At 57.9% G+C, this 13,147-nt stretch overlaps 2 protein-coding genes across 5 annotated transcripts; one reads left to right on the top strand and one right to left on the bottom strand.

The window, feature by feature from the left end:
* Positions 1-94: 94 nt before the first annotated feature.
* On the top strand, positions 95-3,599 carry Nubp2 (nucleotide binding protein 2). 2 transcript variants are annotated; one of them, XM_045161745.1, is made up of 7 exons: positions 95-294; positions 902-1,020; positions 1,099-1,297; positions 2,002-2,156; positions 2,306-2,416; positions 2,648-2,717; positions 3,012-3,599. In XM_045161745.1, the coding sequence occupies exons 1-7, from the start codon at positions 276-278 to the stop codon at positions 3,155-3,157; spliced, it is 819 nt and encodes a 272-aa protein (XP_045017680.1). In that variant the 5' UTR covers positions 95-275; the 3' UTR covers positions 3,158-3,599. The 2 variants fall into 2 exon arrangements, with proteins under 2 accessions (XP_045017680.1, XP_004652035.2); XM_004651978.2 differs by lacking the exon at positions 95-294 and having other exon boundaries at positions 426-1,020.
* Positions 3,600-4,323: 724 nt separating this feature from the next.
* Igfals (insulin like growth factor binding protein acid labile subunit) lies at positions 4,324-8,605 on the bottom strand. 3 transcript variants are annotated; one of them, XM_045161743.1, is made up of 2 exons: positions 8,500-8,605; positions 4,324-8,416 (listed from the first exon to the last, which is right to left on the bottom strand). In XM_045161743.1, exon 2 carries the CDS (start codon positions 6,441-6,443, stop codon positions 4,491-4,493), a length of 1,953 nt encoding a protein of 650 aa, XP_045017678.1. In that variant the 5' UTR covers positions 6,444-8,416; positions 8,500-8,605; the 3' UTR covers positions 4,324-4,490. The 3 variants fall into 3 exon arrangements, with proteins under 3 accessions (XP_045017678.1, XP_004652229.2, XP_045017679.1); XM_004652172.2 differs by having other exon boundaries at positions 4,324-6,283; positions 7,370-8,600; XM_045161744.1 differs by having other exon boundaries at positions 4,324-6,283; positions 8,306-8,600.
* Between the last annotated feature and the right edge of the window lie 4,542 nt (positions 8,606-13,147).

Here is a 13,147-nt window from a genome sequence, read left to right as displayed (position 1 = left end):
GGCTGTCACCTAGAGGTTGGCGGAAGTGTCAATCCTGAGCCCACGTCCCGATTGGTCGCAGTGGGGCGGTCAAAGCGGTGCTCACACGCCCATTGGGCGCAGAAGTAGGCCCAGCCCCGTGACGTCACCTGTGGGCACGAATCCGGAACTCCACGGACGGTTTGATTGGTCGACAGGGAGGAACCGCGCCGCCCATTGGCTGGAAGACGCGTCACTCTGGCTGAGAGTCAGAGAGGAAGCGGAAGGAGTGCGCGAGCCGGGGCTGGCCCGGCGGGATGGAGGCGGCCGCGGCTGGTGAGCGTTCGCAGCGGGCCGAGGCATTGGCGGGATCCGGAGAGCAGGCGCGCCCGTGGGCTGCACGGGCAGTGGGCTGGGGCGCTGGCGCATCCCTTGTCTGCTCAGGTCTCCTGCATCCCGCCTCGGTTGACGCTGCTGCAGCACGGAGGGTCACTCACTGTTGCCCCCAGAGCCGTCGTCCTCTCGGAGACCCGCCCGAGGCCTCGGGGCTGCCTCTCCCGAGGTGTAGAGCCCGCCTCGGCGCACTCGGAGTCCTAACAAGGACCTTCGTCAGTTTCCCTTGTAGCCCTGTTGGAATTAGCAGGGAGCCGGCTGTGTGAGCGTGTCACCACGCGCACGGGCGTGCGTTTGTTTGCACAAGGAACCACGTGTACACACTGTAAAATGAATCGATTTGGGAAGTTTCCGTCCTCCTACAGGAGTGGAGATGGGTTAGGGCTGGGTCTTCTAAGAGACCTTCGACCCTTGCCTGCTTCAAGGTGAAGGGGAGCAGCCACATTTGAGTGGAGCCCCAATGAAGGAAGCGCTTTGTGCCGCCAAATGACTAGCAGTGAGGGCTGGAGGTGTGCACAGCCTCGGACCTCCCAAACTCGTTTCTCTCTAGAGCCTAGGAACCTGGCAAGCGTCCAGCACATCATCCTTGTTCTCTCGGGAAAGGGCGGCGTTGGCAAAAGCACCATCTCCACAGAGTTGGCCCTGGCACTTCGACATGAGGGCAAGAAGGTGAGCCCCTTGTCCAGCGCTGGCATCAGCCCCCAGCAGATCCTGCAGATTTCTTCCTCACCATCCATCTTCTTACAGGTGGGGATTCTCGATGTGGATCTCTGTGGCCCCAGCATCCCACGGATGTTCCGGGCTCAGGGCAAGGCAGTGCACCAGTGTGACCGCGGCTGGGTGCCCGTTTTCGTGGATCAGGAGCAGAGCATTTCCCTTATGTCTGTAGGCTTCCTGCTAGAGAAGCCAGACGAGGCTGTGGTGTGGAGAGGCCCCAAGAAAAATGGTAACGATCCAGCGCAGGCCAGGCCTTTCACCTCCCCCATGCTCAGTAGGCCCCAGGGCCTCACAGAAGCTGAGGCCGCCTCCCCTCCCCTCGGAGGCTGCTTCAATTTTTGAGACCCTTCTTATCCCACAGAAACAGTCCCACTGTTCACATTGGTCCAGCCAGCAGAGCTGTGTGCCCATATTCCTAAGGAACTGTATAAGGCGTCCATGACAGCCAGCGTGGGCTCTGGGGAGTGTGAAATGAGACTGAGGAGGGGCGGCAGCATCCCTGTCTCCCAGTTAGGAAAGGAATGCTTCGCTGCTGCCTGCACCCCCAACAAGGGCCTGAAAGGAATGCTGAAGCTGGCTTCAGGTTTCCTGATGGTAGTGAGAGGCTGCTCCTGTCCTCACTCCCTACAGCAGCTTGGACACAGATTCCCCCAAGAGAGTCGGCTCTGTACTCAAACACGGCCCTAATGGGAGTCAGCTGCAGCTCTGCAGGGTGGGGCATGGAGACATTTGGGTGCAAAGCCACTGGGGAGCAAAGGGTGCTTGTGAGGGCAAGGCTCTGTATTCCTGTTGCCTCTAGATCCCCACTCCCGTTGACAAACCACCAGTGGGGCCTTTACCACCTTGTACAACAGGTGGTCCTGGGGCTGGGTGAGATGAGTTCCCCTTGCCCACCCTTTCCTTAGGGGCCACTGATCTACGGGGTCTTTACAGCACTGATAAAGCAGTTTGTATCGGACGTGGCCTGGGGGGAGCTGGACTTCCTGGTTGTGGACACACCCCCTGGGACCTCTGATGAGCACATGGCTATTGTGGAAGCCCTGCGTCCCTACAGGCCCCTGGGGGCCCTTGTGGTCACCACTCCACAGGTACCATGCCAGCAGCCCCATCCCATTCCCCTCACCCAAGTATGTGACCTCTCCTGGCTAGGCTGGGCCAGGCCAGACCATCCTCCCTGTTGGTTCTTGGATTCTTGGTTGGTTTGCACCTGACTAGCCCTGTCCTGACGCACCCACAGGCAGTGTCTGTGGGAGATGTGAGGCGGGAGCTGACCTTCTGCAGGAAGACTGGGTTGCAAGTGATGGGAGTCGTGGAGAACATGAGCGGCTTTGCCTGCCCACACTGTGCTGTGAGTGTCAGGAACTGGACAGGCTGTCATGGGCTCTGCAAGGTTACAAGTGAGGTGGGGACTTTGACAAAACAGGGGTCCTACTACACGCCCACGGGCAGGTCAGTAACTTCATGGCTACCTAGAGAAGACACTGCTTGGGTTGCTCCCCAGATCTGCTGTAGTTTAGCCACTAGTCCTCCATGTGTGAGTGGGTCTGCAAGCTGGATCATCATAGCCCCTATCTCCTAGGAATGCACCAACGTCTTCTCCACGGGTGGTGGGGAGGAGCTGGCTCAGCTGGCTGGAGTCCCCTTCTTAGGTGAGTGCCAACTGGGGACCTGGCTGTCTCCCACCAGCTGTCTATGTTAGGAGGGTGGGGGGTACTAACCATGGCATTTTGCCACCTTTCTGCTTGATTGACCAACATAAAGCTTCTCCTATCTGACCGCACATTGCTGTTCTGGGAATGCCACTGTCAAGGACACCACGGTGCTCACTAGTTGTCCCACACTCTTAGACTGGCCTTTTGGGAGGCCAGTAGCATGGACTTCTGGCAGTGGGTAGACAGGCTGCCTCACAGTGATAATCCTCTTCCTGGGCTCTGTTGTTGCAGGCTCTGTCCCTCTGGACCCTGACCTCACCAGAAGCCTGGAGGAGGGCCGCGACTTCATCCAGGAGTTCCCCAAGAGTCCAGCATTCCCTGCACTCACCTCCATAGCCCAGAAAGTTCTACAGGGGATGCCTGCTCTGCTGTCCTGACAGGCAGCCCCATGACTGCCTTCTAGTGCTGGTGTGGGCCCAGCTTGCAGCCTCTGGGAACTTGGAGAGCCGAAGTCCTGGATTCTGTTCCCAGGCCTGGGCAGTGGGTTCCATGCAGGCCCTGCCCCTGTTCCTGTGTGCCCTGTCTCCCCCCTCCCAGCAAGTAGCATTTTGGGCAGAACTTAGGAACAGCAGCTCCACCCACCGGCTTGTGGCTGAGAGAGGACAGCTGTCTATCTGAGATAGTGACATCCCTAGCTGATAAGATCACCTCTGTGCCCTACAGCCACGCTGTACCTGAGCTCACCAGTACTTTGTCTTCCTGGGTGACCCTGAGGACCTACAGAGCTCTGCTACAGTGTCCTGTGAGGTGTGGGACGGGCCTCGGTATGTCTGATAACTTTGCAGGGCAGAGTCATTAAACGTGTCGTGCCGTCCATTACAGGGCAGTGTCATTAAATGTGTCATGCCATCCATCCGAGTCTGGTGTCCGAACCCTCCTGTCCCCAGGGCCAAGGCATCTTTTACTGCTGCATTCCAGGGCTTGGACCAGGCATTCTTGTTGTTTTGTTTTTCCCTGGCTCCTGGGCCCTAAGGATTGGGTGAGGATGTATCTGGGTCAGAGGGTGGGAAGAGTCATTTTCTCTTATCAGAAAGCCTTGGATGGGCCTGCCTAGTAGGCACACTGCTAAAGACCCAAGACAAAGCCTGAGACCAAAAGCAAGTTCCCAATGTGAAGGATCAGGAAGGACACCTCTGGAAAGCAGTTGCGCCCTAGGACTGGAGGAAGGGTAGCTTCTAAAATCTAGAGGGCAGGTAATGAAGTGTGCTCTGTCAGAGTTGGCTGGCTTCCTGTCCCCCAGCATGCACTCTGATACCCCAACTGTGGTGACCACCAGGTGGTTATGCAGGACATCCAGCTGTCTGAGAGAGGACACCTGTGAGGCCCTGCCTAGTCCCAGCACAATGCTCTGGTGGGGAGGGCCATGGCCGTGAGGTTTCGGGAGGACCTGAGTCAACACTAGGCATTCCCTGAGTTGGAGTATGTCCTGGAGATGCAAGAGCACTAGGACAGAACAGGATCTAAACCGCATGGGGGGACAGGACTGGCGTGGTAGCTCCCTCAGGCTCCGAGCTAGAAAGAACACAGGTGACCTCCAGTCCTCTCAGAGCCACAGGTGTGCTTATTGCTTGTTTTTAATTTTTGTCAACATTGCATTAGAAGTGAACAGCCCTGGAGCTGTCTCCTAGAACTGGGGTGGTGGCCTCCCCAGGCCTCTAGAAGACAGCTCATCACGGTGGTGACAGCGCGTCCCCGTGAGCAGCACCGGGGTCAGCAGTGCACAAAGTGAGCCTCGCCGACATCCCGCAGGTCGAGGCCTGAGACGCTGGCGGGGCTGGCGCAGGTGATGTTGTTGTAGGTGTACACAGGCTGGCCGGCGTCGCTCTCGCTGACGGTCTGAACGAAGCGAGGGACGACACTGGGGTTCTGCAGGGCAAAGTCCCGCAGTGCCTTGAGGGGACAGCGGCAGTCCCAGGGGTTGCCCTCCAGCCACAGGCGCTCCAGGCCAGGTTGGGGTGAGAAAATTTGGAGGGAGTTATTCCTGAGGCTGAGGAAGCGAAGCTGCCCCAACGGGGAGAAGAGGCCGTCAGCCAGCGCCTCCAGGCGGTTATGCGAGACATCCAGCCAGAAGGCCCGCTTCAGGGGGCCCAGGACGTCTGCGGACAGCGCTGACAGCTGGTTGTGGGAGAGGAGCAGGTACTCCAGCTGGCCGAGGCCCTGGAAGAGCCGGCGGGGCAGGTGCGTGAGCTGGTTGGCCGTGAGGTCAAGCTCCTGGAGCTCCGGCAGCCCCGCCAGGCTCTGCTCCTCGATGCTGGCAATGCCGTTGCCCCTGAGGAAGAGCCTGCGCAGCCCCGCGAGGCCAGCAAAGGTGTGTGGGCGGATGCGGCCCAGGCAGCTGTTCTCCAGGTGCAGGCTGTGCAGTTTGCCCAGGCCCTGGAACACCTGCTCCGGGAGGTTCCGCAGACAGTTACCTGAGAGGTTCATGACGGCCACATTGAAGAGGCCCAGGAAAGCGCCTGCCTTGACCTCCTGGATCTGGTTGTCGTTGAGCGTCAGCACCTCCAGCTGCCCCAGACCCTCAAATGTCTTCTCCACCAGCTGCCGGATGCGGTTGTGACCGAGCTGTAGTTCCTCCAGGAAGTGCAAGTCTTTGAAGGTGTGTGGCCGCAGGCTGCCAATGGCATTGTGTGCCAGGCGCAGGACATGCAGGCCCAGAAGTCCCGGGAAGGTGTCCTCCAGGAGGCCAGCCACACGGTTGTGGGACAGGTCCAGCCAGCGCAACGCCTTCATGCCCAGGAAGGCGCCAGGGGCCACCGCCGTGATGAGGTTGCGGTCCAGGTAGAGCTTCTGCAGCCGGGGCAGCCGCGCAAAGACGTTGGCTTTGACGCTGCGCAGTGCGTTCCTGCTCAAGTCCAGTTCCCGCAGCTCACCCAGGCCACAGAAGAGTGCTGGCTGCAGGTAAGCCAGCTTGTTGCCAGCCAGCACCAGCTCACGGAGGTTGCCCAGGCCCTGGAACACAGTGTCGGGCAACACCACCAGGCTGTTCCAGCCTAGGTTGAGGTCCCAGAGGTGGGTGAGGCCCCGGAACAGGCCCTCTTCCAGTCGGCCCAGGAGATTGTTGCCCAGGCTGAGCGAGGCCAGGCCCGGAGTGTACGCGAACAAGCCAACCGCCAGGCTCCGAAGTCGGTTTCGCTCCAGATGCAGGTGGTACAGGCCCCGCAAGCCCAGCAGAGCCTGCGGCTCCAGGCTGCTCAGCCTACTGCCCTGCAGGTTGAGGAAGTCCAGGCTAGAGAGGTTCTGGAAGGCCGCCGAGGGGATGAAGGAGAAGTTGTTGCCATCAAGCCACAGGGCCCTGGTGCTGACGGGAATGCCATCGGGCAACTCTGTGAGGTTCCTCCCGCTGCAGAAGACACTGAGCTCATCTGTGTAGTCATCGTAGCTGCAGGAGCAGATGGCAGGGCACCCAGGGCCCTCGGAATCAACCGCTACTCCGGGTTCTGCTCCCTGCAGGCCACAGGGGCCCAGTGCCACCCAGGAGACCAGCAGCACCACCAGGGCCAGGCCTGCGGGGAGAGGGGCTTGGCAAGGTGCTCTGGGGCACCGTGGCCCAGGATGTGAGCCAGATGGTGAACATCCCCAGGCGGGGCCCATAGCAAGAGAAGAGTGACGCGTGCATACAGGACTGCCGTGTCCTTGGCCCTGAAGGTGACTGGACTTCCCCATCCCATGGGACAGTCTGTGGTCCCTGTCTCACTGCAGGGGACACTGAGGGCTTGCCTCCTGTGTCACCCTAGCCACATGGGCACAAGCGACTTGGGCTCTGGCCGCTAGGCTACGTGGCACCTGGGGCTTCTGCGCCAGCCAGGCAGAGAAATGGAGCCAAACTGCTGGCCAGGAGCTGGCCCTCCTACCAACCTGTATGGCGTATCCACCTGTCCCCTGTGGCTGAACAGTGATCCGAACACCCCCTGCCTGATAAGTGGAGGACTCACTGGCTCCCCAGTATGTGCAGCCTGCACCCCATGCCAACAGAAAAGCGGGGCCTGTGGTTCAGGCCAATAGGAATCCAGTTCGCCACTCGCCACACACCAGGCCTGGACCTGCCAGAAGCCTCCCCAGCCACAGCGCCCCAGATCTGGGGTGCGCAGAGCGTTGCGGCCTGGGCCGGGGCAGGATACCGTCACTTCTCCCAACCCACTGCACCTCTGCCGCGGCAGGGAACAGGTGATCCTGGGGTGAGACCTGGTGGGGGCTGCTCCAGACATCAGGTGGGCACACCAGAGGTGGACAAGGAGCCAGACACGGTCTCCCTACCCAGTGCCAGGCCCAAGAGGAATGATGGCTGGGAGGGCAGGGGGCTGCAGCCTGGTGCACAGTCCCAGCAGGGCCGTAGGCAGGGTTTGGAGAAGTACTGGGTCTAGTTTTTGCACCTTGGGCCCAGGGCTAAGTACCATGCCCACGTGTTCTGTCTTCATCTTGCCCTTCCCTGCACTGCCACAAGGGGAGGGAAGAACAGAGACCCTTGGATGCCCGGCTTAGATGTGACCCCCTTTCCAGCCAAGGAAGTTGAGCCTCTCCCCGTGGGCATGGCATTGTGGGCTGGCTACCCCAGAGCCAAGAGCAAGTGGCAGGGGACATGGGCTCCTCACCTGTCCTCAGGGCCATCGTGCCTCATGCAGAGCAGGCTGCAGGCGGGCAGTGAGTAAGGGCCAGGCCGTCTGCAGAGTGGCGCTACTGCCCTCTGTATTTCCCCACTGCCGGCAACTGTGGCCAGCCCTGCCCCGCCGTGCTCTGGCTTGGTTAACCCTGTCATGCCGTGTGTCCACTGTCAACAGCAAGTTCCTTGGGCGGTGCAGGGAAGGAGAGGAGAACTTGGTCTGTCCCAAAGCCTCCCTTAGGACTTGAGGTGGACTGTGGTAGGGCACTTAGAGGCTGTGCGCTGTGCCCCTGCCTCCTGTGAGCAGGCTGGCATGGGAGGTTGAGGACAAGGGTTCCCTGTAGAGTGGTGTTGGGGTTAGGGGCTGGTGCTCAGGGTGGGCTTGGTGAACACAGTGCCCCACTAGGTGGTGCATATGTGGCAGTGCCCTTGGGCAGTTCCTGCATTGTTGGGGAGTCCCCTCCACTCACCTCCATACTGCGCAGTTGGCTGTGTCAGGGTTAAGTGGTTGCCACCCCATTTCCAAAGGCTCCGCCTGTCAGCCTGCACTGGGGTTTCCTAACATCCTCAGTGGGGTCTCGCCGCTCACTTGCACTCCCAGACCCAGGGGGACGTCCATGGCCAAGCCTCAGCCTTCCTGTGACCTTAGGGTCACTGATGTCCAGCTGCTGGCCCTCCCCCAGGCCTCTTCTAGGAATACCTGGCGGCGGCGGCAGCCACCCCATGTTTGCTTTCTCCCAACATTAGCCCAGGAATACAGTGGGGTAGCCAGGCCCTGTGGGCCACGAGCCAGTCTCCACCAGTCCCCTGCTCTCCTCCCTGGCAGTGAGAGTGTAGCCACCCATTACCCTCTGTGCAAAGAGCCCAGGCACCCAGGTGCTGGGGAGAAGCTCTCCTGGGGCTTCGCGCTGGCCCTGGCTCCACTCACCCTGCCGGAACCCCATGTCAGCTTCCTCCTCCTCCAGGGCCCGGGTGCTGCAACCTGGCTGTCATCTACAGCTGAGCAGCCCCTGCCTTGAGCTCTGTCCCTTTGCCCTGCCTGGGACACGAGGAATGTCGTCGGGAGGGGCCGGGAAGGCAGCACAGAGTTCGAGGAGGGGCTTAGAGGACACTAGGGCCCACCTATAGATGAGGCAGAGGGAGGAGGCAGATCTGGGTAGGCTGGTGGGCAGCAGGGCCTGCAGCTAATAGCTGCCACCCCGTCTCCAGGGCAGTTTCTAGGTCATTCTTCAGCCTCTCTTCTGAGAATTATAGATCCACGGGGAGAAAGTCCACGCCCAGCACCAGCGAGCAGTTTACACAGCAGAAAGTGCCCTCTCAGCAGAGCTGCAGGCCAGTGGCCAGCCTGGGCCTCTGCTGGGAACGGGCCGGGCCAAACTGAGCACGTGCCCCCCCCCCACGCCCCTGGCGCCCTAGGTGGTCTGAGGAAGGAGTTGGGATCCCACTTCAGAAGGTCTTTTCCTGTCCCTTGCAAGTCCACCTCAAGGTACAAAACCCTACCGGAAAGTTGACGGTGGGATCTGACCCATGTCAGCACACTGCTACCCGCAACGCTCTGTGCAAACAGTCCTCCTGCCCCTCAGCAGCACCCAGCTGTTCTGTCCATCTTCCCCTCATGGGGTCCTTCCTCCGGCCTGCCCAGTTGCTCGGGGCACTGGGTCTGCTGCTTCCAACGTCATCTGAATAAGGCACAGCCATCGTAGGTGCACCGGCCATAGCTGGACACACTGTTTCCTCCCCCAGGGCTGTTTCCAGCAGTGTCCAAGGGGCCTCAGGACAGGCCACCCTGGATGCAGCCACCATCACCTACCAACACTTCTTTTGTTTGCATGTCGTCTGCTGGTGGATGGCAGCTCCGTGTTTCTCAGTGAGACTGAGCACCAAGCACAGGCTGGTTGACCCCAGATCCAGCCATTTTAGCACATTCTCAAGGGTCATGTCAGTGTTGTTGTTTTTTAAGTTTTATTCATTTATTTGAGAGAGAAAGAGAGACGCAACAGAGAGAATGGGTGCACCAGGGCCTCCAGCCACTGCAGATGAACTCCAGATGTGTGTGCCACCTTGTGCATCTGGCTCATGTGGGTCCTTTGGCTTTGCAGGCGAATGCCTTAAGCCATCCCTCCAGCTCTGTTGTTTTTAATTTTATTCATTATGATGTGTGAAGTATGTGGTGGGTGACCAGCAATCCTACTATCTTGTGGCCCCTCCCTTGTGCTGGAGTTACTGTTTTCTGGGGTTTTTTTATTTGTATTTTTTTGTATATGTGTGTGTCAGGGTCTCCTGCTGGTGCAATTGAATGTCCACCCAAGGTGATGTGGATGCTGTGGGACTGAACCTAGCCTCAGCTGTGGTGGTTTGATTCAGGTGTCCCCCATAAACTTAGGTGTCGTTCTCAGTAGTAAGTTCCCAGCTGATGGAGATTTGGTGATTAACACCTCCTGGAGGCAGTGTATTGATGGGGGCGGGCTTACAGGTGCTACAGCCAGTTCCCCCATGCCAGTGTTTGGCACAGTCTTCTGTCGCTGTTCTCCCCCCAATGTTGGCCAGGAGAGAAGGTTGATGTTCACCCTCTGCTCATGCCATTGTTTTCCCCTGCCATCATGGAGCTTCCCCTCAAGTCTGTAAGCCAAAGTAAACCTTTTTTTTTCTCCACAAGCTGCTCTTGATTGGGTGATTTCTACCAGCAATGTGAACCTGACTGCAACAGTAAAGTGGTTCCGAGGAATGGGATTGCTGCTAGACACCTGCCTGTATGGCTTTGGCCTTTTGGAGCTGATTTTCTTTTTTCTTTCTTTTTTTTTTTTTTTTTTTTTTTTTTTTTGCTTTTTCGAGGTAGGGTCTCAGTCTAGCCCAAGCTGACCTGGAATTCACTGTGTAGTTTCAGGGTGGTCTCGAACTCAGTGATCCTCCTACCTCTGCCTCCCAAGTGCTGGGATTAAAGGCATGTGCCACCACACCCGCCCCCCTTTTTTAATGCAAGAGAGGGCATTGGTGCTCCAGGGCCTCCAGTAACTGTAATCAAACTCCAGACGCATATGCCACCTTGTGTGCATATGCAACCTCGTGTGCTTGTGTTACCTTGTGCATCTGGCTTATGTGGGACCTAGAGAGTTGAACAGGGGTCCCTAGGCTTCGCAGGCAAGTGCCTTATCCCCTAAGCCATCTTTCCAGCCCTATGTCCCCACAGTTTGATTCTTGCATTGGCCTTTGCTGCCCCATGAAAAAAGTGTCTATGGCACTGACTGGGCCAGAAGGCTTCTCAGAATCCAGATTTCAGAATTTAGAGGAGTAGAAAGGTGGCAAGCACACAGCACTGTCTGGACTAAATGTGGATGGTGCTAGGGATGGAACCCAGGCACTGTGCCTCCCACCCCCGCAGGTAAGGCTTTGCTCTGGCCCAGGCTGACCTGTAATTCACTATGTAGTCTCAAGATGGCCTCGAATTCACAGCGATCCTACTACTCTGCTTCCCAAGTGCTGGGATAAAAGGCGTGTGCTACCAAGCCCAGCTAAAGCTTGAGGCAAGCCCATAAACTTTTTTTTTCTTTTTTAAATGAGAGCAAGAGAGAGGGGCATATAGAGAATTGGCGCACTAGTGCCTCCAGCCACTTCTGGTCAGAAACCCCGGGGAAACCCTGTCACACCATTCACAGCATTAAAAAGCGGGGATCCCGTGTCCACATGGCTAGGTAAACAGCACTTCTAAGGCCTGAGATTCAGCCTCCCGCTGCTGGGCACAGGGAAGCGAGGCAAGGCTCAGAAGGATGCACAGTGCACCCCTGAATAGACCTCACATTTTTTGAGGGGCAGAGAGGGCAAGTAGACTGTCCCCTCGACTGGCCATGTGGCGTTTAAACACTGCACCTAGGGAGGAGGAAGCGTCTGGCACCCTTGTTATCACAGACTCAGCCACCAAAGGCAAGCCTCTGGGGAATGCGCTGAGGAGCAGAGGGACGTCTTCGGTGGCATTCACAAGCCCATGGGGACCAGGCTGCTTATGAGCACCTAGGTGGGCTGACATGGCCCACAGGAAGCCAGCACCCCCACGCGCCCTGCAGGAGTCCCCATGCTGGTGCCATCTGTGAGGTGAAGTGTTAGGACGTGGACCTGTAAACCCCACTGTGCCACCTCCAGGAGGCCGACGGGACCGATGACTGCATGTCACCTCAAGAGGAGGAGGAAGGCTGGAGAGATGGCTTAGCAGTTAAAGTACTTGCCTGTGAAGCCTAAGGACTCAGGCTCAATGCTCCAGTGCCCATGTAAGCACAAGGTGGCACATGTGTCTGGAGGCCCTGACGTGTCATTCTCTATATGCCTCTCTCCCCCAGACAAATAAAACTTTTCTGAGAGACATAAAAAGGTGGGGGGAGAGAGTGCACACACCCAGGCCCTCGGCCCCTGTGGATGAACTCCAGCCCCGTGTGCCCTTGTGCACGTGACGGGCAGTGAGGGCTCTGCGTCTGCTAGGTGGGACCAGAGGACCGAACCCAAGTTCTGAGGCTTTGCAAATACCACGTAATGGTGGGATTCAGGCGTCCCCCATAAACTTACGTGTTCTGAATACTAGGTTCCCAGCTGATGGCAATTTGAGATTTAAAGCCTCCTGGAGGCAGTGTATTGCTCAGGGTGGACTTACAGGTGGTATAGCCAGTTTCCCCTTGCCAGTGTTTGGCGCACACTCCTGTTGCTGTTGTTCACCTGATGTTGGCCAGGAGGTGATGTCCACCCTCTGCTCATGCCATCATTTTCCCTGCCATCATGGAGCTTCCCCTCGAGTCTATATGCCAAAATAAATCCATTTTCCCACAAGTTGCTCTTGGTCAGGTGTTGTCTGTGAGCAATGCAAACCTGACTGCAATACACCTTAATGGCTAGGCCATCGCTCCAATCCAATAAAATGTTTTTTAAAAAGGAGAAGCCAGGCGTGGTGGTGCACGCCTTTAATCCCAGTACGTGGGAGGCAGAGGTAGTAGGACTGCTGTGAGTTTGAGGCCACCCTGAAGATACACAGTGAATTCCAGGTCAGCCTGGGTTAGAGTGAGACCCTACCTCAAAATAAATAAATAAATAAAAATAAATACAAAAATAAGGTACTCCGAATCCGGGACAAACCACCGATGCCCGAGGCTGGGCGAGCAGTGCACGTAGCACGAGGGCACCGGCGGCTCTCACTTGGCACAGACGAAAGTAACTCCTTCCACCCAAGGGAGGCCCAGCTGTGCTCTGGGTCTGGGCCGAGCACCCCAGTCTCAAGTCCTTTCTCAAACTGCCTCAGTGCCCTGGTTGTTGGTGGGCATCTGAGTCTGCTGTCTCCATTCTGTCCACTCCAACCACCCTGCCCTGCCTACAATGTGACGCAGAGAAACTAGAGCCTGAGGTCCAAGTGGGCCACCACGGCGCCTGCCTGGCTCTGCCAGCCCCAGGACCAAGACTGAGTCCAGACAGAGCCATGCCTGGATGGTGGCTTTCAGGGATAGCCAGACTGTTTACTCCAACAAAGGTAGAGGGAAGAGCTGTGGGCGCTGACCTGAGGCATCGGGCTTCAACCTCCCCAGGAGAGAGCAAGAGTGTGTCAGACAACGGGGCTCAAAAAGGTGCTGCTGGGTGGCAGAGGCTCTAGGCAGCCTGGGCAGGGTGTGGCCTGTTGAGAACTCGGGACATGGTAACACCGCTACGTACAGCCATGCCAGGGGCAAAGCCAACATCCTGCACCTCACCCAAGTCCTACCTGCCAGGCTGCTGTACAGTCTGCTCTCCACTCCCTGTGTCC

Source organism: Jaculus jaculus, chromosome 11, assembly GCF_020740685.1.
Source record: "Jaculus jaculus isolate mJacJac1 chromosome 11, mJacJac1.mat.Y.cur, whole genome shotgun sequence".
Lineage (NCBI taxonomy): Eukaryota > Metazoa > Chordata > Mammalia > Rodentia > Dipodidae > Jaculus > Jaculus jaculus.
Note: the sequence above shows the minus strand (reverse complement) of the source record. Positions and strands in the feature narration are given on the sequence as shown.